General features: G+C 46.1%; 2 protein-coding genes across 10 annotated transcripts in view; both read left to right on the top strand.

Moving 5' to 3' along the window:
* The window catches only part of LOC118505142 (papilin), a 61,071-nt gene that overhangs the window by 23,944 nt on the left and 12,313 nt on the right, over positions 1–24,814 (top strand). For all 9 annotated transcript variants that reach the window (XM_036040495.1, XM_036040497.1, XM_036040496.1 and 6 more), the window contains exons 3-6: positions 16,634–16,746; positions 23,385–23,445; positions 24,351–24,529; positions 24,623–24,683. In XM_036040495.1, the coding sequence (XP_035896388.1) occupies positions 16,742–16,746; positions 23,385–23,445; positions 24,351–24,529; positions 24,623–24,683 (306 nt within the window). In that variant the 5' untranslated portion in view covers positions 16,634–16,741. The remainder of the gene's footprint in view (positions 1–16,633; positions 16,747–23,384; positions 23,446–24,350; positions 24,530–24,622; positions 24,684–24,814) is intronic.
* On the top strand, positions 44–7,238 carry LOC118502490. The gene is made up of 7 exons (XM_036034722.1): positions 44–197; positions 293–988; positions 3,299–3,370; positions 3,466–4,161; positions 5,106–5,137; positions 6,239–6,410; positions 6,501–7,238. Exons 1-7 carry the CDS (start codon positions 186–188, stop codon positions 7,095–7,097), a joined length of 2,277 nt encoding a protein of 758 aa, XP_035890615.1. The 5' UTR covers positions 44–185; the 3' UTR covers positions 7,098–7,238.

A 24,814-nucleotide genomic window follows, 5' to 3' on the forward strand; every position in this document is an offset into this window, starting at 1 on the left:
GGTCGGCTTTATCCTTCTCACACCAGCCACCTCTTTCTGATTTTCTGACGCAATTCGCGACCTAAGAACAGAAGTGTATCAAACCGCTTAAAAGCACGGTAGTATAAATACCAAGTTGAAAGCAGACTAGAGCACAGTTCAATCTGCTCCACCAACCAGTGAACAAGTCACCAAAACACCTCAAAATGGCATTCAAGGTAGGTTTCACTGGCAAACGAAGTGGCCGGAAACGGCTCTTGCGAATGGATCGCCGGATATTAATTTGCAACTCCCTTTGTCCCGATTTCGTTAGTTTGTGATCTTCGCCGCCGTCGTTGCCGTTGCCCGCGCTGGCCTCATTGCCTCGCCAGCAGTTTCTTACGCTGCTGCTCCGGCCCTTGTCGCTGCCCCGGTGGCCAAGGTCGCTACTTATGCTGCTCCGATCGCCAAGGTTGCGTACGCCGCCCAGCCAGAAGAGTACGACGCGAACCCTCAGTACTCGTTCTCGTACGGAATCTCGGACTCCCTGACCGGAGACTCCAAGTCCCAGCAGGAATCGCGCAGCGGAGATGTTGTCCAGGGATCGTACTCCGTCGTTGACCCCGATGGTCTGAAGCGTACCGTTGACTACACCGCTGACCCACACAACGGATTCAACGCTGTGGTCCGTCGTGAGCCTCTCGCCGCCAAGGTCATCGCTGCCCAGCCCGCCGTCGCCTATGCTGCTCCTCTGGCCGCGAAGACCATCTCTTACGCCGCTCCAGTAGCCAAGACCATCTCGTACGCCGCCCCAGTGGCCACCAAGACCTACGTCTCGAGCCCAGCTATCTCCTACGCTGCTCCAGTAGCCAAGACCTACGTATCCAGCCCAGCTGTATCCTATGCCGCTCCTCTGGCCACCAAGACCTACGTCTCGGGCCCGGCTGTCTCGTACGCCGCTCCTCTGGCCAAGACCTACGTCTCGAGCCCAGCTCTCTCGTACGCCGCCCCTGCCTACGCTTCCTACCACTAAATCCTGAAAAGACTGGAACGCACTGTTACATAATGATGGTTATTTATTACAAGAAAAAAGCAAATACAAATCAGTCAACCTAATTAACCGGTTTTTAAATTGTATTGTTCAGTTAATGGTATTAAATGATCAATTATGTCGGGCCATTTATGGACGCTTTGGTCTGTTAACTATATTATCTTCTTTTACCCTTTCTTTTACTTTTTAATGATTTCAGTATCGTAGTTGTGGAAGTTAACTGCAGAAGTTAAATTCTTATTCTCACGTTTCGATCCATTTAATAAGAATTTCCGTTATTTACCAAAGCCTTTAAATGATCTACGGTTTTATTGACGTTTTTCTTTAAGGAATCAACTATATATATATATTTTTTTGTAGAATTGTCTTGGCCATATTCAAGGTTTGTTCGTCAATCCTGCAATCCTTTAAATACCCTCTAGGCAAATTAACTTGGGTCGGTTCGGTGGCCGAGGAAATAACGGCGCCGGTCTTAAGAAGGCAGGACCAGGGTTCAAATCCCATTCAGACTGCCTGCCAGTAGGTAGGGCTTACTTTCTTATCTGCTATATTATGGGCTGACTACTTTACTACGGGTATAATTAAGTCACAGAAAGTCACGGCCTGCCACGAAACCTCTCAGGCGACAGCGGTGCCGGTCTTCACATGGCAGGACCGGGGTTCAAATCCCATCCAGACCGCCTCCCACTACGCAGGGCTGACTACTTTGCTTCGGGTAAAATTAAGTCACAGAAAGCCAAAATGGCAGGCCGAGCCCTCTCGAGGTTGTAGTGCCAAGGAAGAAGAAAAAGTTATACAAAATTTGACTCAATGACGATTTTTTATTGTTGGGTTAAAGTCTTACTTGATAATGCACATCAAATGAGCTTATTAAACTTGTTTATAGGTTTCGGCTGGATAATCAGTTCTTACACCGTAGAATACTTCAGAGAGAATTCGCTCCATGACCTGCCGAATATATGATCAAAAGCCGTGACAAAAGCCAAAGATACGGCTTTAGGAGCTGGTTAGTTACTTCAAACATGATTATTTATTTATATTGTTTCTATGCATGAATATTTATTCTATTAAAACAATAGAATGATACATTAAATTTGAAGTATCATATCTTAGTTACAATGGTTCTGTAAAGTATTCACTTACACTAATTCATAACAATATAGACCAATAAATATCTCTGAAGAACGAATGGTATAACATAACCCAAGTACTGTTGATTTTATAGGGCATATTGTGGAGTTTAAAAGACAACAAAATCCAATCTATACTTCTGTAAAGTTAGTTTACACCAAAATCGACAAGTTCTAACAAGTGACTGAAACAATAGCGAAAGATTTGTAAAAAGTCTTGTACAATTTATAATCCGGTTTATAACAGTTGTGAGAGGCATAGACATCGTTATTGCTACTGCTAGTCTCCATGCATAGAAAAAGACTAAAATTTATTGCAATTTAATTCCTGGAGCCACCGGGTCGGTAAAAGCGATGGCAACAGAGGTCTTGACCACCGTGTAGAACCGTCCCCTCGTAGTGAGGACTGACTATCAAACTGCGGTGTATCTTTATGTCTAATAAGTCAGAAATGGCAGATATGACTGTAAGAGGTCGTTAGGTCGGAAGAGAGAGAAAGAGAGAAGGAGAGAGAGAGAGAGAGACATGTAGAGAGCGAAAGAGATAGAGATTTGAGAGATCAAAATTTTCAACCTGGACCAACTATTTCAACTGATCTTTCTAAAAAATGGCGTGTAACTTTGGATTTAATGTGGATGACTATGAAGTGGAAGCAGTCGATGTAGCAAACACATTTACTGACTTTTCGTTGCTTTTGTATCATAAAGGTTGTTCTCATTTGGCCTAAAATTGTCTTTTAATTATTAACTATAAATGAGTCCTTCATGTTATTTTTACATTCCCTTAGCACCAAATCTAACCGATCTACTTGATCGTACAAATCTCGTTTTGAGTAAACTGATATGATTTAAAAATAAACTTCAAACCTGCTTCAGAAGGACCTAGAGAACGAACACACGCACTGTCTCTTGCTGTGCTTTCAGTTCTTCCTGAATACTGACTTGCGGAATAAGATGTAATCCGCGATATGCCCATTAAGCACGGTCAATTTAGTTCATTGATCGTGTTGGCCTTTGATGAATTTGAAGTGGGGTGTTGGCAGCGTACTATCGAAAAAGTAAACTTCCCACACCAGCCACCTTTTGCTAAATTTCTGATGCAATTCGCGAGCCAAGAACAGTAGTGTAGCGGACTGTATAAATACCTTGGTTGAAAGTAGACTAGAGCACAGTTCAATCTGCTCCACCAACCAGTGAACAAGTCACCAAAACATCTCAAAATGGCATTCAAGGTAGGTTTCACTGGCAAACGAAGTGGCCGGAAGCGGCTCATGGGAATGGATCGCCGGATATTAATTCACCGCTCCTTTTGTCCCGATTTCGTTAGTTTGTGATCTTCGCCGCCGTCGTTGCCGTTGCCCGCGCTGGCCTCATTGCCTCGCCAGCAGTTTCTTACGCTGCTGCTCCGGCCCTTGTCGCTGCCCCGGTGGCCAAGGTCGCTACTTATGCTGCTCCGATCGCCAAGGTTGCGTACGCCGCCCAGCCGGAGGAGTACGACGCGAACCCTCAGTACTCGTTCTCGTACGGAGTCTCGGACTCCCTGACCGGAGACTCCAAGTCCCAGCAGGAATCGCGCAGCGGAGATGTTGTCCAGGGATCGTACTCCGTCGTTGATCCCGATGGTCTGAAGCGTACCGTTGATTACACCGCTGACCCGCACAACGGATTCAACGCTGTTGTCCGTCGTGAGCCCCTCGCCGCCAAGGTCATCGCTGCCCAGCCCGCCGTAGCCTATGCTGCTCCTCTGGCCGCCAAAACCATCTCTTACGCCGCTCCAGTAGCCAAGACCATCTCGTACGCTGCCCCAGTGGCCACCAAGACCTACGTCTCGAGCCCAGCTATCTCCTACGCCGCTCCAGTAGCCAAGACCTACGTGTCGAGCCCAGCTGTGTCCTATGCCGCTCCTCTGGCCACCAAGACCTACGTCTCGGGCCCGGCTGTCTCCTATGCCGCTCCTCTGGCCAAGACCTACGTCTCGAGCCCAGCTCTCTCGTACGCCGCCCCGGCCTACGCTTCCTACCACTAAACAGTCAACAGTGGTTCTGATCTGAAACGCTTCCTGTAAATTATTTTCCAATCGATAATGAAATATACCACAAAACTGTCATAATTATGGTTTTCATTTTAAGAAATTAATTTACTTGCTCCTTCCGCTGTACTTGTTCCCTGCCAAAGTGATGCAAAATCTGATGCAATTCATGCTCTGAGCTACGTGTGATATTTTCCTTTACCCTTACGATATTATTTCTGTGCCACCGGGCTGCTGACATATAGGGCAAATCTAGGTGAAACCGCACGAGTAAAAAGTGGCCGTTGACTGCTTGTTATAGCTGCAAAGTCTGATCAACGACCTTGCCTGAGGGGTGGATTGATCTCTCGCTGTCGCTGCTGCTGCTGCTGCTGCTGCAGAGGCATACACTTCACACAGATGGCAGTCCATCGAATCACCGATCACCATGTTAACGAGACGTGTGTGACGCTAGAACCGGCCCCGGCTGGTATGTACTCTTTGCGGAACCCAATTTCTACCGCTCTCCGAGGCTCAAGGTTGCAATCACCACCGGTTGATGAATGAATGATCCACGTATCCACATTGCGACGGTACGACGAATAGCTTAATCGCCGCGAAATCGTTATTTAGTTTGGTACGGGTCATTAGTTTCTGTCGGTTAATTTTTTTTGCAAAGATTATCGATAGCTTTGCGTTTCAGGAAATTGGCAACTAGAGTGATACTGATTTCGCAAGGAAATACACATTTTTAAACGATCGTTATTATAAGTGTTGAGGTTGAGCAACGCTGCGGAATGTTTAAAGTGAGGATCTGATGAAACGTTTCAAACCTTGAGTTGAGCTTCATTTTACTCTTCAAAGTTTCAAATTGAGGTCACTGTTTATATATATTTAAACATATCAAAAAAACGTGAATTTTTTTAAAATAATTCTTATTTTCTTAAAATCATACCTAGTTCAAGCTCGCACTTGAAAAAAGGCTAAAGTTGTTAGTCTGATTGGATATTATCGATCGGGTCTCTAACCACAATAGCGTACTGATTGAGAAGACCCTTGTCAACTTTGATTGCGTGTTTATGATACCTCATTTTGTTTTTTACACATCCTTGAGGGTTGGACTTTTTTTGTTCAAATCTTATTAGACCATTTTGATCACATTTTAATCGGCAATTCTTCACACCCTGTGCTCTGTCCACACGTGATTGAATGTCGATCGCAAACAAAAAAAAAACCAAACCCCTACAACCTGTGCCAAAATCGATCCCCCAATCAGCCGGATGGCCTAGCCGGTCGCGTGCATGTGTGAACCGCACAAAAGCATGGGCGATCGTTGCCATAAAGAATGGCAATCCAATCAGCCACGCAAACCCCGCGAAAAGGTCAAAAATCATTCCGGCTCCCGGTCGGTCGGTCGATCGGTCGGAACGGAAGTTCACGGGTATGGCAGCCCGCGACACACACGCTGGGAGAGCTCCATCCCATAGGCCGGGGCAGTTTATCCACTTAGCACAAAGTCACACGAAGCCTTACCCCGGTAGAACCGATTCGCACTGTAGGGTGACCTCGAGTACAGCCTCGATCACCGGCAGCGGCAGACTCCCTCCCAAAACCCCGGTGAGCAAAAAGAAACAGGCCAATGAAACTAAAAGTGAACGACCTTCTTCGCCAACGGGGAAGGTGGTATCCATCCGTTGCGAGCGTTACGTTTACGATGCTGCGGCCTGTAATCGACGCGAGTCGGCCGACCCGGGATCGGCAGACAGGTTCACGTCAGCTCGCAAGACCTACATTACGTGGAGCGCGACGGCTTTGCACGCGACTCTGATGCACGTGTGTGTGTGTGTGTGCGTCTTTTTTGATGCGTTTTGTCTTCGCACACGGGATCTCCGGTGCATGGGAAATTGATGCTGGACCAACGCCTGTCGGCTGGTTGTTTTCGCAACGCGAGACGCCCTGATTCTCCTGATGCAGTTACAACTTTTACGTGGCTTTTACGTTTTTATCTTCACTTGCCCTCTGTACACTGGCCCGGGCTCTTTGCACTGTGTGTCTAGGTGTGTGCGTTGGAAGGGATATGGATAAGATGAAGGTTTCTGTTTAGTGGATGCAGTTTGACAAGAACAGCCTCATTCGCCATTCGGGGCAAGCGCACGGTCGGGCGTATAAATTGGGCAGCTCGACCCACTGCAGGCACAGTTCGATTGATCATCCGGTGCTGTGAACAACATCTGCTCCAACCCGAAGCAAAAATGGCATTCAAGGTATGTGCTCCTGGGGGTTCGCTGACTGATTCCTCAACAAAGGAAGCTCCAAGACATGCGAAAGAACTTACCTAATCTCTGCCTCTCCAGTTCGTGACCTTCGCTGCACTGATCGCCGTTGCGCGCGCTGGCCTCATCGCCTCGCCCGCTGTCAGCTATGCTGCGACCCCGGCCGTAGTCGCTGCGCCAGTCGCCAAGGTCGCTTATGCTGCCGCTCCGGCAGTGGTTGCTGCACCCGTTGCTAAGGTTGCGTACGCCGCCCAGCCAGAAGAGTACGATGCCAACCCGCACTACTCATTCTCGTACGGAATCTCGGACGCCCTGACCGGAGACTCCAAGTCCCAGCAGGAATCGCGCAGCGGAGATGTTGTCCAGGGATCGTACTCCGTCGTTGACCCCGATGGCACCAAGCGTACCGTCGAGTACACGGCTGACCCGCACAACGGATTCAACGCTGTCGTCCACCGTGAGCCTCTGGCCGCTGCCAAGGTTGTTGCTGCCGCCCCGGTCGCTACCAAGGTTATTGCCCAGCCCGCCGTCGCCTATGCCGCACCGCTGGCCACCAAGACCGTCGTTGCTAGCCCGGCCATCTCGTACGCTGCCCCGGTAGCCAAGACCATCTCGTACGCCGCTCCGGTTGCTAAGCTGGCCACACCAGTCGCTTACACCGCCGCGATCCACCACTAAGTGCGCATCCCTCGACTGTCAACAACCGGCACCGTTTGTACATATCTTCAAAACCCCCGTTACAAGACTCACGCATCATTCGTTTAATTTATTGAACGTTTTGTTTTGAATATAAAGAACAATCAATTGAATCCGTCAAAATCTGTTGTCTGTATGTGTGTATGTTTGAATTTCATCCCGGAGAAGAGAACTGTACTTTCACGAGAGGTTAACCCGTGAAAGGAACGTTCGCCATGTGTAAATATGGCGTTTCTTGAGCTCTCGGAAAGCTCATGGCTGTTTTAGTCACAGTGGCCGTAGAGACATTCAGTGTACTCGCTTTCTTTTAGTTCATTTTCATAATATTAAATTACACTTCAAGGACTTTATATTGAATATTAAACTCATGGTAGTCATGCCAAATAAAAAGAAGGAGCAGTGTACTTAAAGACCCTGTCCAGAAGTCATCGGAGAATTCTACTAGTGGTAGATATACTCCATATAGTTTCTCATTCTGGACCAAGATTCCTGCTCCAACTGCTAGATGGAATTAATCTGCTGATTTCTGAGGAATCCAGACAAGAACTCTAGATCAAAACATGTTTTCTTATCTGTTAAAAAACATAACAATAATGTGATGAATTTCTTTGCATCGAAATTGCGATGGGCTACACATGGACTGAAAATTATGGCTCTCACTGTAACATGCAAGACTCGCACATCTCTGACATGGGGTCAACGTTAATGGCACATGATGCTAAGAAGCGTTACAACGCAGCACTGAAAGCCCGTTTGCTTTGCCGAATGGTAAGACCGGTTGTTGCATTGTGGTAAAATTTATGTGTTTGAAATCCCGTCGAGAGCCGTTTAGCGTTTGTCGGCGGCGAGCAGCATGATGAAACGATCTCCTGCACGGTGGATAAGAATGTTCGATGCAGCACAAAAAGAAACCCGTCTTACACATCTTAACCGGTGCTTCAATCAATTTCCGTGCGCGAGCACCAACCAACTGTTCGGGAAGAAGAAATTCCCATCCCGAGGTGGTTTGCCAGTCTGTCGTCTGTCGTACGCTTCCGAGGCTGGTGAGATGGCAGCCGAAGTACGACGGATGTTTTCACGCACCGACTTCAAACAGTATCATCTCGCACCGGGTGTAAATGGCACCCGTGGGGAAGAGGTTCCAGGTTTCCCGGGGAGGTCATGTCTAATATATGCCCGAGCGACCGGAACGGTAAACAGTACTGTAAATTATAACGTAAACAAATACGCTCGCTCCGGCTTGGGCTGGGCTGGTTCCGTTTCCGTCACTGTAAGGCACCGCTCACCTGGGTCGCGTTCGCACCGTGCCAAGAAGCTGGCAAAGCGGTTCCGGGCAAGCGGTCCTTTGACGGTTACGGTGTATCGATTTGAACAAATTAGTCCCACGTGCGGTCTCGGTTCGCATACGGCACGCATCACCGGGTCTAGCACAGGGGGCTCGGTGTACACACGCTCCACGATACGCTGGGTAATCAATGGGTCCGGGAGTCTAACGTCCGGACGTGTAGTGCTGCAAGGATGTGCAGCATTTGCATCTCGTTCACAGGATAATGATACGAGCAGTAGCGTTCTTAATGTGCAGCGGACCGTGGCAAGGATGTGCCCGAGATATCGGTAGACTCGGCTGCTCCATACATCATGAATAGCAAAATGGTCGTCTGGAGAAATTGCACTTCGCCATCGTGGTGGACGCCACAGCTTCCGTGTTTGTTTTGTCTGTGTAAGTGGGGGAGGGGAGAAGATGCACGCCAGCGGGTGAACATATTTATGTGGGTGCCAAAAAGATGCCCACCTCCCCCGAAGGAAGCCACTTTCAGCTGACTTTAAGCTTACAGATGGATGTTTGCATTTTGAAGCGAGCAGTCAAGTAGAAGTGGACAAACACTGTTTCGCGTTGCAGTGAGGGCGCTCGGGCTTGGAGCTTCTGACGGTGATGATGGTGATGATTAATGAGCGGGTGTTTGTGTAATGTGGGTCCGAGGTGAATATTGTTTTGCTTTTTTTGTTTAACGCACTCAAGCAGCGGGAAGCTGTGTTTCTCCCAGCAATGGGAACACTGCAACACAAACAAGAACAACCGGAGTTGTGATAAGCTGCAGCAGCCTCATCCGTACACTCCGATGCAAAACAATAACAGTAGCGCATCGGAAACTTTAAAATTTGGCTCGAAAATACACATCAGTTTTGCATCAGCAAGGCATTAAAGATAATCTCCCGATTGTTGGAAAGTTTCTTCCAACTTGCTAGCGAGCAGCCCCATCTCGGTTGTTTTTATTGATGTTTCGCCTGTTGTTGGGTAGAACGGAATTTCCAGCCTGCTTAGGTTGGTTGCCATCACAGCTACTAGGCGGTGTACGCTTGTCTAGACGTTGACGGGCATTTCCTAGCACACGCCTTCCGACTATTGAGGAAGCACTGCTTTATGTTTTCCTCGCCCTGTAGTCAACACCGATCCAATGATGCTTTTTTTAGAAGCAAAGAACAACACATCATGCTACGCTGCCCGAATGAATGCTGATCGGCGTGGCACATCTGGATGGATAGATGGTAAAATACTGCCAGCGATAGAGGGACTTCGAACCCTCTCGAACCTCATGCATCTGCATATACACCTCGGAACCTATTCGCTCGATAACTGTGCGTTGTTGTTAATCCAATGGGTGGAACGGATCGGTGAAAGATAAACCTCTAACCTCACTAAACGTTACACCGCTTCACAGATTCTTCCCGATGGACATCGTTTCTTCGGAGTGGTTGAGAAAGTTAACTCACCCGGTTTTTTATGTGTTTTTTGCTGGCCGTTTTCTCTGGTGGTTCTGCTGTACCAACCCTCGCTGGAATTGTAGATGAAGTGCACGAGAGATATTTATATTACAGTGTTCTTCCCGCTTCGTCCTTCCTCAAGCTCTTGCCCGCTTCGTTCGCTCAGTAACAGCGTTGAAGGAAATCATTCTTTCATTTTCTGTGGTGTTTATTTTCCTTCCTCATTGTCACTGGGGACACTGGCGATACATTCCCATAAATCACAACAGGACATAGTTCAGCCGTGCTTTTTTCTTACTCTGCTGGTCGCTCCCACGGTTCGAGCGTTCAGCGAACATCCCAACATCCCATCCCACACATGCACTTGCACTTCGTAGATGATGGTGATGATGTATGCCGCATGCACACACACACACACACACACACACACACACACACACACACACACACACACTCGAAACGACGACGGGACATAGGACGAAGCGTTCGGCGAGGGCCATGCACTTGAAATTTAATTACTTTTTATGCTCTATAAAACATAACTAGCACTCGTTAGGCGGATGGAACACACGGTGTATGCCTGCACGGCGAGAGTCAAACGTCAGAAAAAGGTGACAGTCTGTTTGCTGCCATGGCAACGCGAGAGCGAATGGAACTTTGGTGGTGATTTTGCCTGAAGCGCATGATGTTTTTTTTTTTTTAGTCAACTTTCTCACCATTTTACATCGTCAGCTTAGAATTTGTTAACCGTGTTGTATACGGCCAACATTTTGTATGGCAGAATACAATTTGTCGCTGGAGAAAGATGGGTATGTTATGTTGCTTGTATTTCCTAGTATTTTGGTAGGAAGATAAGTTTTTCTTATGTGTAATTGCTAATAGTTATTTAAGAGAAGTGTATCAGACGATAGTTAGATCGTAAATTCAAAGAGTCTTTGCGTGATTCGACTTAAACCGTCTCTTGAGCTCCAACAACGGATATTCCCCCTCATATCTCCCAATGCAGGGCATCCAGATGAAGAATGAATATTCTTATACAAAACGTAGTAACAGCGATCAATATTGTCACTTTTTCTCTTACTTTAAAATTGAAAATATATCTTGGTCTTGCGATATTACGCCAAGGGAGATCTTGCTGGGCAATTCGTTTCCAATTTTTCATCGAGAAGGGGATAAAGTGTTTTCTTGAACTCAGATATGGGCATACTAAGACAGGTTTATAATGTAAATGGAATCGAAAAACACCAGGAAACGCTGTTAAGCTCTTTCGTTCCGTTAAGCTTATCTGACTTAAAAAGGGAGAACTCTTCAAATGGTGCATCTTCTCAACACCTTCGTACGGGAAACTCTTCTTCAACCGCCTTTATTCCCACGAAAGAAATCAGCTTACGCTCATTGAGCGATAAACCGTAATGATGGACCACGCACCACGCACATTATGCATTCATTGCTTCGACTTATCGATGATTATGGTCTGTTAAGCTTCCCGAGCTCGCCGTTTGACGGTTCAATCGATCCTCGAGCAGACATCGCAAAAGGTTAAGGTGTGCTTGCTGCCAGCAACTCTCACAGCACGTTTCACGTTTGGCAGATCGTTATTTATGAATGAATGGGGAAGGCACAGTCGGGAGTGGATTGTGTAGTTTCGTTGCATTTCGCTTCGCTTCGCATTCGTTTGCCGGTGACAGGCGATGAATATGATGATGCTGTTTGGCGGAAGATGATCCGAACAGATTGCAACGAGGAAGCAGTGCTGCTTTAAATTTTAAATTATTGTTTGTAGCGTTTATAATGAACCGACGATGGTGATGATGATGGTGATGATGACGATGGGTGACAAAACGTTCGACAAACGGACAATAATGATGACGCGGTTACCGATCGTCTGGTCGGTTCTTGGACGGTGGCGTATCGCAACATTGCATAAACCGGCACGTACGGGTGCAATCTTGGCAGCAAACGAGGGAATAGATTTATCAACGACGTTGCAAATGTCAATTAAATCAAACTGTCACAAGACATGGGAATGTGTGTCTTCACAGTTTTGCCTTCCACACAGCTACGCGTAATTATCGCTAATAAACGTTGATTTTCCGTTAAGGGAATTGACGTTAAAAACATTAAAGCTGTGTGTTTATTACTTTTGCCCTTACCCGTCGGCGGCTCTTAGGAGGCCCCCCCTCCCGTGAGCAATAAATTCTCCATCCCGACATCCAACTGCACTTCAAACAAATGTAAATACTGGCCAAATGCGTGATCAATAAATCAACCGGAACGAATGTACCGGGTTGTTGTTGTGTACAAATTAATCGAACAAAAACCCGTTTGATGTGTGGTGCGATGATTGAAATGTAACAAAAATCATTCTAAAATTACGATCAAACGAACCAAAGAACATTTTACTGCTGAAAAAATAATTATTTAAGCAACTATTTAAACTTGCACGGTAAACAACACAGTGTTAGGGATGCTTTTGCTAGTGCTGACCTACACCAAACTCTTGCTGCTGTGCATCGGTCTCTCTCTCTCTCTCTCTCTGTGTATTTGGGTACTGATGCACATCTGGTGCACACATGTGCAGTCTGTGTGCAGTCCTTGCTCGGTTGTTTGCTGTATTTTCCGTTCGAACTTTTTGCGCCTTGGCTCACATGCACGGCTGGCAACTGACAATCACTGTGTGTGAGCGCGCGCCTTATTTTGCGTTCGTTCCAGACGGCGTGTTCCAGTTCGGTGGCAAGCGACACACCGTAAACGCGGGCACTGGGAATAAACGTTGGCCGTGATTGTTTCGCCCCGTGCCAGGGGAGGGCCAAACCGGGTCGGGAACATAAAATAAAATAAAAATCTTTTTGGCGTTAACATGCCTCCGTGCTTCGGCTTCTTTCCATCTTTCGTTGGTCGATTTTTGCTCGAGCTAAGCACCAGCAACTGGTTCGGCTGGGTACTGTGCGGTTTGCGATTTCTGATTGACATGCTCGATTCGAGCTGCTTCGTGTGTTGCCAAAGAATGAAGGAAGTGGCATTCGATTAAATTAAACAGACCGAAGAGAGGGCGAGAGTCACTAGCCGTGGCAAGGATAACGGCATGCTTTTCTTCCTTGCCAGGAACTGAACTGGAACTGGACTGTCTCACACTCCGGAAGTTGGGAAAAGGTTACACACCGGTTTCCTTCTACCGTGCGCAGGGACAGCCAAGGACATCGCTCCAGTCGGAAGGAAGCCCTCGCCGAACCATCACCCATGGGGATCCTCGGTTCCCAACCGTGCCACGATTGCACGAGATGGGCGCGTGCTCACACGGGCGCGTATTGCATCATGACATTTGTACCGAAAAACGGGTTCCAGCCGTACGGTGCGCGACTTACCTTGAGCTGGCGAATTTAAGTGAAAGGTGTGGCCGGCTGGTTAGCTGCTCCACATTTGGACCGTGCGCGCCGCCTCACGCTTCAAGGCCATCGCCGGGAAGAAAAAGGCGCGGGCGCAAAGGCCTTGAATCCCGGGTTGTATGCGATTGCCCAGCCAACCACCCGAAAACGAAAAAGGGAGAGAACAAAACATCGGTAACAAAAAAAAACCGGTAAATATCAACCGAAACGCCGGCTGTGTGGTAAATGGCAAAAATGGTAACCAGGGGGGGGGGGGGGGGGAAGTGAGTAAAAACAGGGAGTAAAGCAGGAATGACCAACTTTGGTGCGGGTGTACGATGTTGTAGGGGGAGATATGGGAAGCGAGGCAGCTTTACCATGATGCGAACCGTGATGGTGACATGGTGGATTGTGCGTTGAAGCAGATCGTAAATGGCTTCCGAGAGATTAAGCTTATACAGGCACATGCTCTGTTCTGGCTTAGTTCGACTTAAGTTCCAAAAGACAACTATTTTTTTTTTTGTAAAACGTTAAATGTTTAATAATATTTTGTTGTATTTCTTTACATAATTTATTTATGGTTATTTATGGCATATTTTTAAATTATGGTTTTAAGTTTAAGATGTCTTTAATCCTCGAATTCATGATTTGAAATTTAAATTTAAAATTTTGTTTTAAAAATCTTAGAACTAAATTGCTATTAAGTTTTTATACATATACGATTAAACAAATAAGATAAACAAAACAAATGTACTATCGCTTTAACAATTAATTGATCGTAAGTAAAATCTCGACAGAATTCTGCATTTTTCTATTTGCAGTTGAACTGGGAGTGCCCAGTTAACCTTAAGCTTTGAACAGGAATAGGGTTCCAGAGGACATGTATTCTACTTCCTCTTTCGTTCCCTTCTACCCGTTCTGGATGGTTAGTTTTGGGTACCAGGAGGCGGTCATGTAGAGAACAAAGGACGTGTAGAGGATAGAAAATAGGCATGACTTGTTATATGAGTTATGAGTTTACTTAATTGAAGAACACAAAAAGTAACTTATGTTACATAAAACAATTTGAAACCCCTCGTAAAGCCTTTGGCCCGAGTATAATTAATTCAAATCTTGGTCATGGCGCCAGTAATATAAGACACGCTGCGGAGCTTTAGCTTCAAGCACTTGATGTGCAACCAAATAATTTTTCATCAAACGATCTACCGTCTTCTGTCAGATTAAGAGTTCTGTCAGCCGCAACGATGGACGAGTGGACGAACAAGTCTTTTAGACCTGAGAAGGAGTCTCTTTCTTGAGAAAAGCTGGAACATTAAATGAAGAGCGATTCCCTCACCAAAAGCTGTTGGCAAAACATCTGGAGACCTGGTGTCTGAATCGTTCTGCACCTTTGTGCTAGAGCTAAGGATCCTAAAGGTCAGAGCATACGCATTCGAATACGAGCATACGAGCAAAGACTTTCCTGATTCCTTGAATATCCTGGACAAGATTCACAGTATAATATAAAGCTATATAGTTCTGTCAATTCTATACTTCTTAGGGTGAACATTCTCTTGGTTCGTATTCGTAGCTGCAGGACTTTTAGCTGTCGTTCAAATTTTAATTAATTTAAATTTGCTACCTACGCTCTTACCTACTGATCAAATAAAACGTCTCCTTACAATAAAGCAATTCGTTGCTGAATCATTATAAATACAAATCAATAACGAATAAAAGTAAATATGCTCCCCCAAACACATCGCTCGCTGACTTCGAGTTGAGTAAACCTCATCACAGATTAAACAACGCAACCTGATTATCGTTGCTTTTCCCACAAACAACCATTTGCCCGCCGGGCTTCATAATTACTCCTTATCCTTAACACGGTTGCATGCGTTTCCCTCGGGTGTAACCGTCCAACGGGCACAAAAAAGCGAAAGTGGAACTTTATCATCAGTGCTTCGATGATGATTTTGCTCGCCCGTACACTCCGTGTTGCTGTTTGCTTTTCCGATTTGCTCCCGAATGTCACCGAATCCAGAAACCGCATCCTTGTTCCTTTATCACTCGCTTTGTACACACGTGGAGAAGAATTTTATAAATGGCTTTATTAACACCATAATTTTTCATGCTTCCACATCGATGCATCGATTTGCCTCGGAGCGTCGTCATGTACACTCGGTACGGCTGACGGTTGATTGCGAAAAAGCAACCCTCCAGCCCACTCTTTCCCATCCTCCCTGTCTCTTTCTCTCTCTATGGGTTCTCTTGTAAGGCTCTCGAGGGAATTGGAAGTTCGTGTTGGAAGTTGAGGCTCCCGTACCTTGGTTTGGCTCGGGTATTTCCATTCGACCCCCAATCACAAACCGATGCTCGTAATTCAAGCTTTGATTCAATTATCTTAATCAAATGAGATCGAGATAGGTGTTCTCGGCAAGTGCCGGAAGTGTGCCGCCGGGTGCCAACGAAGATAAAGTTTTTCATTCTTACCCTCTCGCTCACAGCCCCACAGCTGTTCCGTTTCCGCTCGTTGATGGTTTCGTGTTCGGTGTTTCCTTGCGCTGCCCTTTCGGTGCTTCATCGTTTGGGGAATACTTTGCGGTTTTCCAAAGCCACGATCAGACTTCAGTGTTTGAGCATGTTTGACTCCGCTTCCGTATGGCTGGAAGCGGCACGTCAGGAGGTGAGACGCCAAGCCCAAAAAAAGGGAAAAACGAAACCACCACGAACAGGTAACAACAGGCAACATCATCTTGCCGACAGGCGATTGAACCAATCGAGAAAAGCTGTAGATGAATTTGCCGACCCTACCCACCCACCAACACAATGCCGTGGTGGAGAAGTCGTGCTTCCTTCCTTTGCCAGACGCTATCCAGTACGGGAGAAAATTGATGCGTTGATTGCTCCTGGTTCACCTTCCTTGGGGCAAGGGATTTTGGGAACTTTTCCGAAAGGATGTTGTGCCGTTGTGGTGATGATATTTTGGGACTAGGCCCTCGGTTGTTCCAACAAGCGCTAGACACTTGCCCTAAAACGAGCGTCGTATGTGCAGTAGGCAGAGCAGGAGGTTTGGCTGCAAGTGAATTGTCGATATCGATTTGTTGATGAAAAAAGGGATTTGAACTTGATGCGGATTGAGATTGAGCTGAGGCCGATGGAAGCAAGTGTTGAAGTGAGTGCTTTGAAGCATTGTTAACGTTTTGTGTACGTGAAGGAAGAGTCGTGTGTGTATTGACGTCACAGTCGCTGAATTGGCGTATTTGTGTTGCCATTTTTTATAAGAGACTCCGGTGACATTTTCTGCTGCTTATCATCATCCCTTTCTGTTCTATTTTAGAGCATGAGTTGTGTGAGCTGTTTCCAAGTATGTTTAATCCAAACTAATTTTCTTTCTTCATCGTTTTTTTACAGATAGCGGAATAAGAAGAGGCTCATAGCTATATGCACTAGAACCCGGAAGAGACAACAATCGTTTTATGGAATCGTTCAAATCGACCAGATAAGCAGCTCATAATCAAGATGAGGTAAGATGACCTTTACTTTCTTCCTTGTTCAATTGATTTCATAATGGTTTCAAAAGCAGCAAGCTGACCTTTTAATTTGTTTGTGTACATTTGACTTGACGTTGAGGCGCTTTGAACTCTAACATCTTGAAGAACAATGACGATTGATGTAAGATGTAGGCTAGTTCAGAGAATAGATTGATATGAAGATGAGTTTATGCAAGATGAAGTAACTAAATTTCAATATCTCTACTAACCGATGTTAGATTTTAAAATTTTCGTTGCAAAAATTAGGTCGGTCATTAATTAAAGTTTTGCTGTCCACCTCGACCCTCTCGTGTGATGATGATGAATATTGGAATATTGATTTACTGACTCGATCCGTGGGAAAACCCCTTTCCCACTGGGTGATTTTAATTTCATCCGCAATAAACAATCCGTGAGCATAGAAGCATATATCCAACCGCTCACTCTGGGCACGTACTCGCTCGGTTCGCTGGTCCTTCCCTACACGCACACGCCCCAGAACGTATAATTAAGTTTATTATTTATTTTTACCAGCCTACACTGTTTATGTGGCACACTTTCCACCGCGATCGATGCGAAATGATCGGTTCAAGCTGTTTCCTTTATCGGAGCGTGCGATCGTTTATCATCGTTTCCTGATTTGATTCTCCGCCAGCAACCCATATCTGGGTCAAGAACGGGTAACGGTCGAATGTTGCATCTTCTTGCGCGGACTTTTGGGGTGGCGTTTCGTTTGTGGAACCTTGAAACGCTTCCTGTGTTTTGCACCAAACGTGGAAAGTATGCGGTTGAGGGATTTAATCACCATGTTTGCTACATGGTTATGATGCGTGGCGCGAAATTACACCGGGTACAAAATTGCACACTGGAAGCAACCCCGAACTGAACAATGGCCGCACATTTTACACGGTTGATTACACGCTGGGAGAATATAATTTTTGTTCAACTATAATGCCTGTACGAAATCAAATAGATTAATTTCGAATTTGTTTACCCGTGTTTACACACACACACAGATCGTAAACGTGTCATCATGTCATGTTGCAAACTAGGCTGGACAATAGACTAAATCATTCATGCCGTGTTTGTGTGCGATTTGACAAACATCATTAGGGACAGGCTGTGGGCTACGTGTGGGCATTGAGCAAATTTGGAGCCTCGTCGATGAATGCGGGCATTAAAACAAACTGGTCCAGTGTAAGTGGTGTTGTTCCAAATCATGCTTTCGCCATTCTTTTGTAACAGTGAAGAATTTAATTAACATGTCATGCCCGGCGATTGGCGAAACAATCGCCCGTGTTGATTAGTGCTTGTGCTGATGAATGTGTGCGAGTTTGATGGACATGCTGTAGTGTATTGCCATTTGAACAGGATGAGTCAATGTATTGAAGAGTTTACAATGATATCCATTGGCATCGGTAACACAGGGTCCTGTAACATAATTGCATTGAGTTACAGCAACGTTAAAAGCCGATCAAAATGAATGAAACGTTAATAATTGAAGAAACAAATTGCTATCACGAAATTTACATGGGTTCGATCACGTCATTTCCACAGTTTATTATTGAGTGACTGTAAGGACTTCTCTTTGGGATGCTCTGATGAACTGGACATTTGCCACCATTATTTGCTCTGAGGACACAACAAAGGTTTTGCCTATTTCGCGTCCACACACGGCATTTTATGCATCGTGTAAGAGATCTCAAACTTGTTAAGAATCTGTTTGAAATGATCTTTGTCTGTCTCTTGAGGCATTATTCCACAGATATAACCAAGTTTTCATCCACAAAGTGTCTATGACTAATTTCGCATATGGGGCCTCTGAACATTGTCTTAAGTTCGTCTACTGAATAGGCCATGACATCCATCACTGTTTTTCTAAGGACTTTATCGGGCATATTCTTTAGGTCCAGTAGCGGATCAAGGTCTTTGGAGGCCCCGAGTGAAAAGGCAATTGAGACCCTCTAATTGTGATTCGTTCGTGTGTAAGAACCAACAGGATTTCCTTCGTTGACAACGGTTCCTCCTTCCGCTCCTAGGTTGATCCACCACTGTTTAGATGACTTAGACAGGCACTATCCTCAGGACCAAATACTTCAAGTTTGGATTAGAGATAGATTCTATATGCCAAGACTGACTGCTCACTGCGCAGGCTACTGAGGCTCGGTTATAAGGCACCAAGCAGTCTCTAGAAATTCTAACCATTAGCTGGCGAAAAACAAAAGCAAACAGAAGCACCATCGCCAGTGAGAATATAGAAAGCTAATCACTTCACATTTGCTGGTAATCTTCTGGATATTCCAACATACTACACTTCTTATCCCTAATTTATTTTCTCAATTGTTTACATAAGTTGGAAGCTATCCCTATAACCGACTAAATAACCTAGCCAGCAACTAGAGTCAGTACATTTTCGCACAGTACAATAAACAAACGTTCACCGGCATTTTTCGAAAACAAAACCTCCATTTTGCTCGGTGTTCCATTTTTCCTCGCATCGAATCGACTGTTTATTGCTCATTCAGCAGAGTAATCGATCCGGACATAAAGTAACTATCGCTTGCCATCATCAAATCGCGCGCCAGACCAGAAGATCCGACCAGATCCCAGCCGCACATTCTAAACATCGCCATCCCCGGGCCGACCGTATCGGACCGGTGCTGCCGGCCAGGGATGGGTGAATAAATAGAGAGGAAAATTAATTTTCTCACCCCTTCCCCCCAACACATCCACCACGGCCACGCTCGGCGCAGAAATCGATGGATACACACTGACAGAGGTGTGTCATCGGAGTTAGCGCTGACGCCGCCAACACCGAAAACCCTCTCGATCCTTGGGTTTTCCGGCGCTACGGTACGTTCAGCTCGCCGGTGGCCGCCGTGGGCTCCGATTAAACCGAACCGATTGGTCACTTGTTTGTTCGATGGCTGTTAAACTAAATTTTATTATCCTTTCGGGCCGTTCGCTGGCGTTCGCTGGTCGGTGTGTGATAATGTTGCGTGCAGGCCACCGATACCGAAGCAGCAACGGACGTATATCCTCCTGTGGCCACAACCACATGTGAACAAAACACGGCTTGTGACACGAAGATTCGCAATCCTCCACATAGCGGAGGGGGGAAGCGCTTTCTAAAATTAAAGTCCATTGCCAAACCGTGCAAACAGTGCGAAATCAGGAACGGGGCCCCAGTTCGCCGAACAGCTTTAATCAAAAGCCACAGATTGGAGTGACATTTCACCCGCCCAAGAGCCAACGCGGAACAACACCGGATATCGCAATTTTCAGCCAAGAGTCATCGCGCATCGCACACTCGTTGACGTGGGCCGTGGTTTGCCACCGGGGCTCGGGAGCTCAGTTATCGTCGAACTTTGGGGATGGTGCCGAAACGAGAGACACACAAGCCGTTGGAGATGAGAATTTAGAGATGCTTAGCGGCTGGTAAACAAAACGCGATTTTATCTCGCTCCACGACCACCGGAGGCCACTATCTTTCGACCAGCCAGCAGAGTGCGGGAGCCAGCCTGGAACTCCGAACCCATCGGATCGGATGAACCGATTTGTCGGCACGCCATCGACGAATTGACGCCTGATAGCGCAAGCAATTGGGTTGTTTGTTAATGTGATTGGTGATTTGTGAGAAATTGCTATATTACGGTCAACAGGTGTAACCGGTTGGACCAATCTTTTTTGCCAGATCAGTTTGCTTTCTTCTTTATAGTTGACGTGAGAAGAAATTGCAAGCGTACAGAGTGTCCTGCGTTTGAGATTTTTCGTTGCTCATTGAGCTCAGCCCGTTTTTTTTTTAATTTTAAATGTCAGCCAAAGATGTGATCTGTCTTTGTTTCATATAACATCGTCGTCATAACCACGAGTCGCAATGTCCTTAAGAGAGGCATCGCATCAACTGCCAAAGTTTCAACATTAGGTCTTTGAAAATCCTGGTTTAATTACAAATAGAAGGCAGTTCCACGAATAATAGAAGTACCTAATCCAAAGGTGTATCAAAATGATGTCATTTAACTTATTAGGAATAGAAGTTTCAAGCAACTATTAATTTCAGCGACTGTACCTTCACATTTACCCATCCACGATCGCCTAATTCTTCCCAGGAGCGACGCTATAACTTCACCAACTACCGATGCGTAATCTCGTCCGGACTAAACGTTTGGCAAATAATCAAATCGGCCACCAATTAACGTGGTCGAACTTTGCACCGTATTTTGCCCGAGCTGCTTCCGAGAACGCTAATGCAATGTTCCTGTTTACTTGAGCAGCACCATTTGCGTTACGCATTCGGCGAAACGATCACCGATGCGCAAAATGATACGCGTCGGTAATGTTCTTTTGGTCGAGTGTTTGGTCCATTTCTTTTTACGCAACGCCTGTACGCAGCACCCACGCACGCACCACGCAATGACAAATTGGTAGTAAACACACAGTTTAAATCACGCACGCTAACAGTAAGCGTTTGTAAGGCTTTGTTCAAGAATTGCGTGTAATGATCGTAATTTGCGTTTGTAGACATTTTTCATCATTTCCACGAGTCGGCTCACCGAGTTTGTTAGTTTTTGCACGATAAAACCAAACACCCGACGAATGTGTGTGTGTGTGTGCATCATTATCGTCCTTCAGGGGCAAATTGCTTCTAACGTTCCCTGGCGCGATTTGTCGCAGTGTTCGTGTTGCTGCGTGTGTGTGTGTGAGGAGAGCAAATTTATGAATTTATGTATTTGCTCCAAGACCATGCCCGTACGCTCGGGCACAGAGTTTTCGCAAGTGTGAGATTATATTTGCAAACATTAGCAACAACTCTGGCCATTATCTGGGAATCCCGGGTCCACGGGTGTTTCGGTGCGTGTGTGTTTAATGAATATTCGTGCGGCGGCAGACAGGCGTTTGGCCAACAGCCAGCCAACCAGCCAGCTCAGGTCCGAACGAGGAGAAAAGGATTTAATCGGATAGCGGATACGTTCCCAGAATTTCCCACATCCAGTAGCCAGCGAGTTTTTGCACAAGCCTCAGAAAAACCTTACGTGTTTCGTTTTATCGGGAAAAAGCGAATAAAACGCCAAGAAATAGTCGCAGCACGGGAGGGCTGCCCCATCCCGCCAAAGGGATAATTAAAATTTAAATTAATATTCATAATTTCCATTGACAAATGGAAGCGATGCGAAAAACACCACCCCAGCTTTTGGCCACAGTGCTGTGCTGCTAATGGCCAGAGTAATGCGTGTGTAATGCGCGAACGTGTAAACGCGTGTGCAGAACAAACACCTACTCCGACTCCGGATGTGGGAAGTGTGCTATCGAGCCGAGGCAGACTTGTTGGCTCCTCATTATTTAAATCATCTTCATTAAGGGCCCGCTGCTTCCAGACCGTCTGGGAGGGCGGAATGAGTGATGAAGACCGAAACGTCTTAGCTCGCTGTCGTGGAACTCCAAGAAGCAGAAGAATGAAATCCTTCCTCCAGCAGGCTTTATGATGAAACAGGGAGAATGACGCGAGAGAGAGAGAGGACGGAAACAGATTGCGGTTTTCCGTCGCTCTATGAACAAGCCATAACCGGGAAGCTTGCGTCGGAAGATTATTGGAGAACCCGCCCGCCTTCGAATGTCAGCGGAATGATAATGATGAATCATCTGCTGCCTATTTTTTTAAATGAAGTACAAGCTGAGTGTTCATGCAACGGCATAATGGCGCTCCTGCACCATGAGCGCGATGGAGCACGAGCACGCCCCAGCTTGAGGGAGATGCTGGTCGAGAGGATGACTTCTGAAGCACCCATAATAATGCTTAACGAATTTTGAAAGACAAAACACCCTGGCTACAAAACGATTAGGCACAAAACGGGGTGAGATTATTCAGTGCCATTAATCGCGTATATCGCGGGTGGTAGGATGCGGCTCGATGGTTGCGATGCGCGGGAAAGTAATTCAAGTGGGGCTGTTGGCGTGTACTTGGAAGAAAGTATTATAGCAACAAGTGCTTGTTTTATAGCATTTTGGAGATAAAGTGTTCAGGTATGTTGTGAGGGGTGTTGGTCCCAAAGACCGACAGCCTCTATAAATAAATGAAGTAAAAAAGGTGCTGGTCTTCCACACGAGAAGAACGGGTATCGAATCCTTATCTTATCAAGTGACATAGATTAGTCCACTTTACCACTGCATGGACTATGTTGCTTTGCAGTTCATATGACGAAACAGTTGGCAATCAACGAGTTTCAGTCCAGATACAGAGATCTTCAATTTAGGACCAATTCTTTTCTTGTTCCTTGGATTGGAAAACCAAGAGAGGTCTCGGCCTACTATTTCTGGCTTGCTGTGATTTGATTCTTCCGAACTTAAGGTTTTAAGGGTAAGTCAGTCCTGCGAACGGGGAGGCGGTCCAGATGGGATTTGATCCCCGGTCCTGCCGTATGAAGACCTGCGCCGTTGTTACTGAAAGCCGTTACTGTTCTACAGAAAGCACGAGACACCTTGAAACATGGACAGTTTAACTATTTTCAGAACCAATAGCTTTAGTACAACCAACACTTGATAGCTAATTGTTTTAGGGGACCAATTTTTATAGCCATAAAAACAATTTAAAAAAATTAATAAAACCTTCTCTCCGTTTCTCTTCTCTTGCACAGATACATGAAATTGTTAGTGTTACTAGTGACCTTACAGCTGAGCTTTACCGAATCCAGACGGGTAAGTAGAACTTGCTCGGCATAGAGCACACACACACACATACACTGGATCGAAACGACAAAGGCACCAGGTTTTGAAAGCAGCTGTAGTAAAAATTCAATTTCCGCTTCAACACTTGCTACTGCCAGCGGTTGTCATTAGGCGCACACCGTTTTCTAATTGAAACTTCGAGTCGTGGTATCGTGTGGTGTCCGACGGGGTCTCCACTCGGTACGGGATGCGCTGGAAAAATGAGATCAATGTTAATGAAATGGAACACCAGGATGTGTGTGTGTGTCCAAGGGAGAGTGGTTTTCGCATTCCAACCGCTTCGAAGGGTGCCGAAAGAGTGCCACTTGACCTAATGGTCTAAAAGTTGTAAGTAGTACGGTTCATTGAACGTGAAAGAAAATGCAGACCAAGCTGGTCGGCAGACTTCACGAGCATGGGTAAAATTCGTGTCTCCTCCAAATAGGTGGGTTTTCTTAATATTGTACACGGTTTTTTTGTGTGTGTTAATGTCCTGCTCTGTTCGGACTGAATATGACTCTGCTCGAATCGGAGTTTCGCCACCCAAAACAACAGGGAGCATCCATTAGTCCGCTTCACATTAATGGCCGCACCGTAAGGTTAGATTGCTGCGGCAGGTATTTAATCGAAACGGTTTGCCGGGTTTGCTCCACCGTCACGGGTCAGCCTGTGGCGAGAAGAGGATGAGAGGGTTTTGGAGAGTCTAATTTTAAAATTAAATTCACAACTTGTTTACATAAGAATGGCCACACCAGCCTTACAAGGCCATCGGCATTGGACATCTAATCGACATCACGAGATCGTCGAAGCCGTCGTCGTTCGCCCTCCAGGAGTTGGGTTTGGGTCTAATGATGATTCTCTCTCTCTCTCTCTCTCTCTCTTGCTCCGGTCCGTAGTTCGGCGCACGACATAAACGGCAGCATAGCAGCAATCTGTACCAGCCGGAAAGTTTCATCATACCGGGTGGCGAAGGACCACCGAACGAGCGGTGGGGCGAATGGAGCGGTCCATCGGAATGTTCGCGGACATGCGGCGGAGGCGTTGCGTACCAGGAGCGCGAATGTCTTGATCTGGAGTAAGTACGGATTGATTTGGTGCGGAAAAGAAAAACGGAATCATTAACTGTTACAACGGCAATTTCTTTTTCTTCCACCTTCAATTATTTCAGCTACAACGGTGCGCCCGTCTGTACCGGTGGAAAGAGAAAATATTTCTCCTGCAACACACAGGTAAGGGGCGCACGTTTTTGCCAACTGACTCCGGACTCTGTTTACCCATCGCGAAGGCCATTTCGAGCTCAATTCCACGAATCAAGTGCTGTGCTTGAGTTTATACGATCGGGCGTGCACAATCAACTATT

Source organism: Anopheles stephensi, chromosome 2 (genome assembly GCF_013141755.1).
Source record: "Anopheles stephensi strain Indian chromosome 2, UCI_ANSTEP_V1.0, whole genome shotgun sequence".
In the NCBI taxonomy this organism is placed as follows: domain Eukaryota; kingdom Metazoa; phylum Arthropoda; class Insecta; order Diptera; family Culicidae; genus Anopheles; species Anopheles stephensi.

Bases quoted from the DNA above. Each gene is read 5' to 3' on its own strand.
- LOC118502490 (XM_036034722.1), top strand. The intron at 3,371-3,465 runs GTAGGTTTCACT...CGATTTCGTTAG, and splicing joins ATCTCAAAATGGCATTCAAG to TTTGTGATCTTCGCCGCCGT. The intron at 4,162-5,105 runs TAAACAGTCAAC...AATCATACCTAG, and splicing joins CGGCCTACGCTTCCTACCAC to TTCAAGCTCGCACTTGAAAA.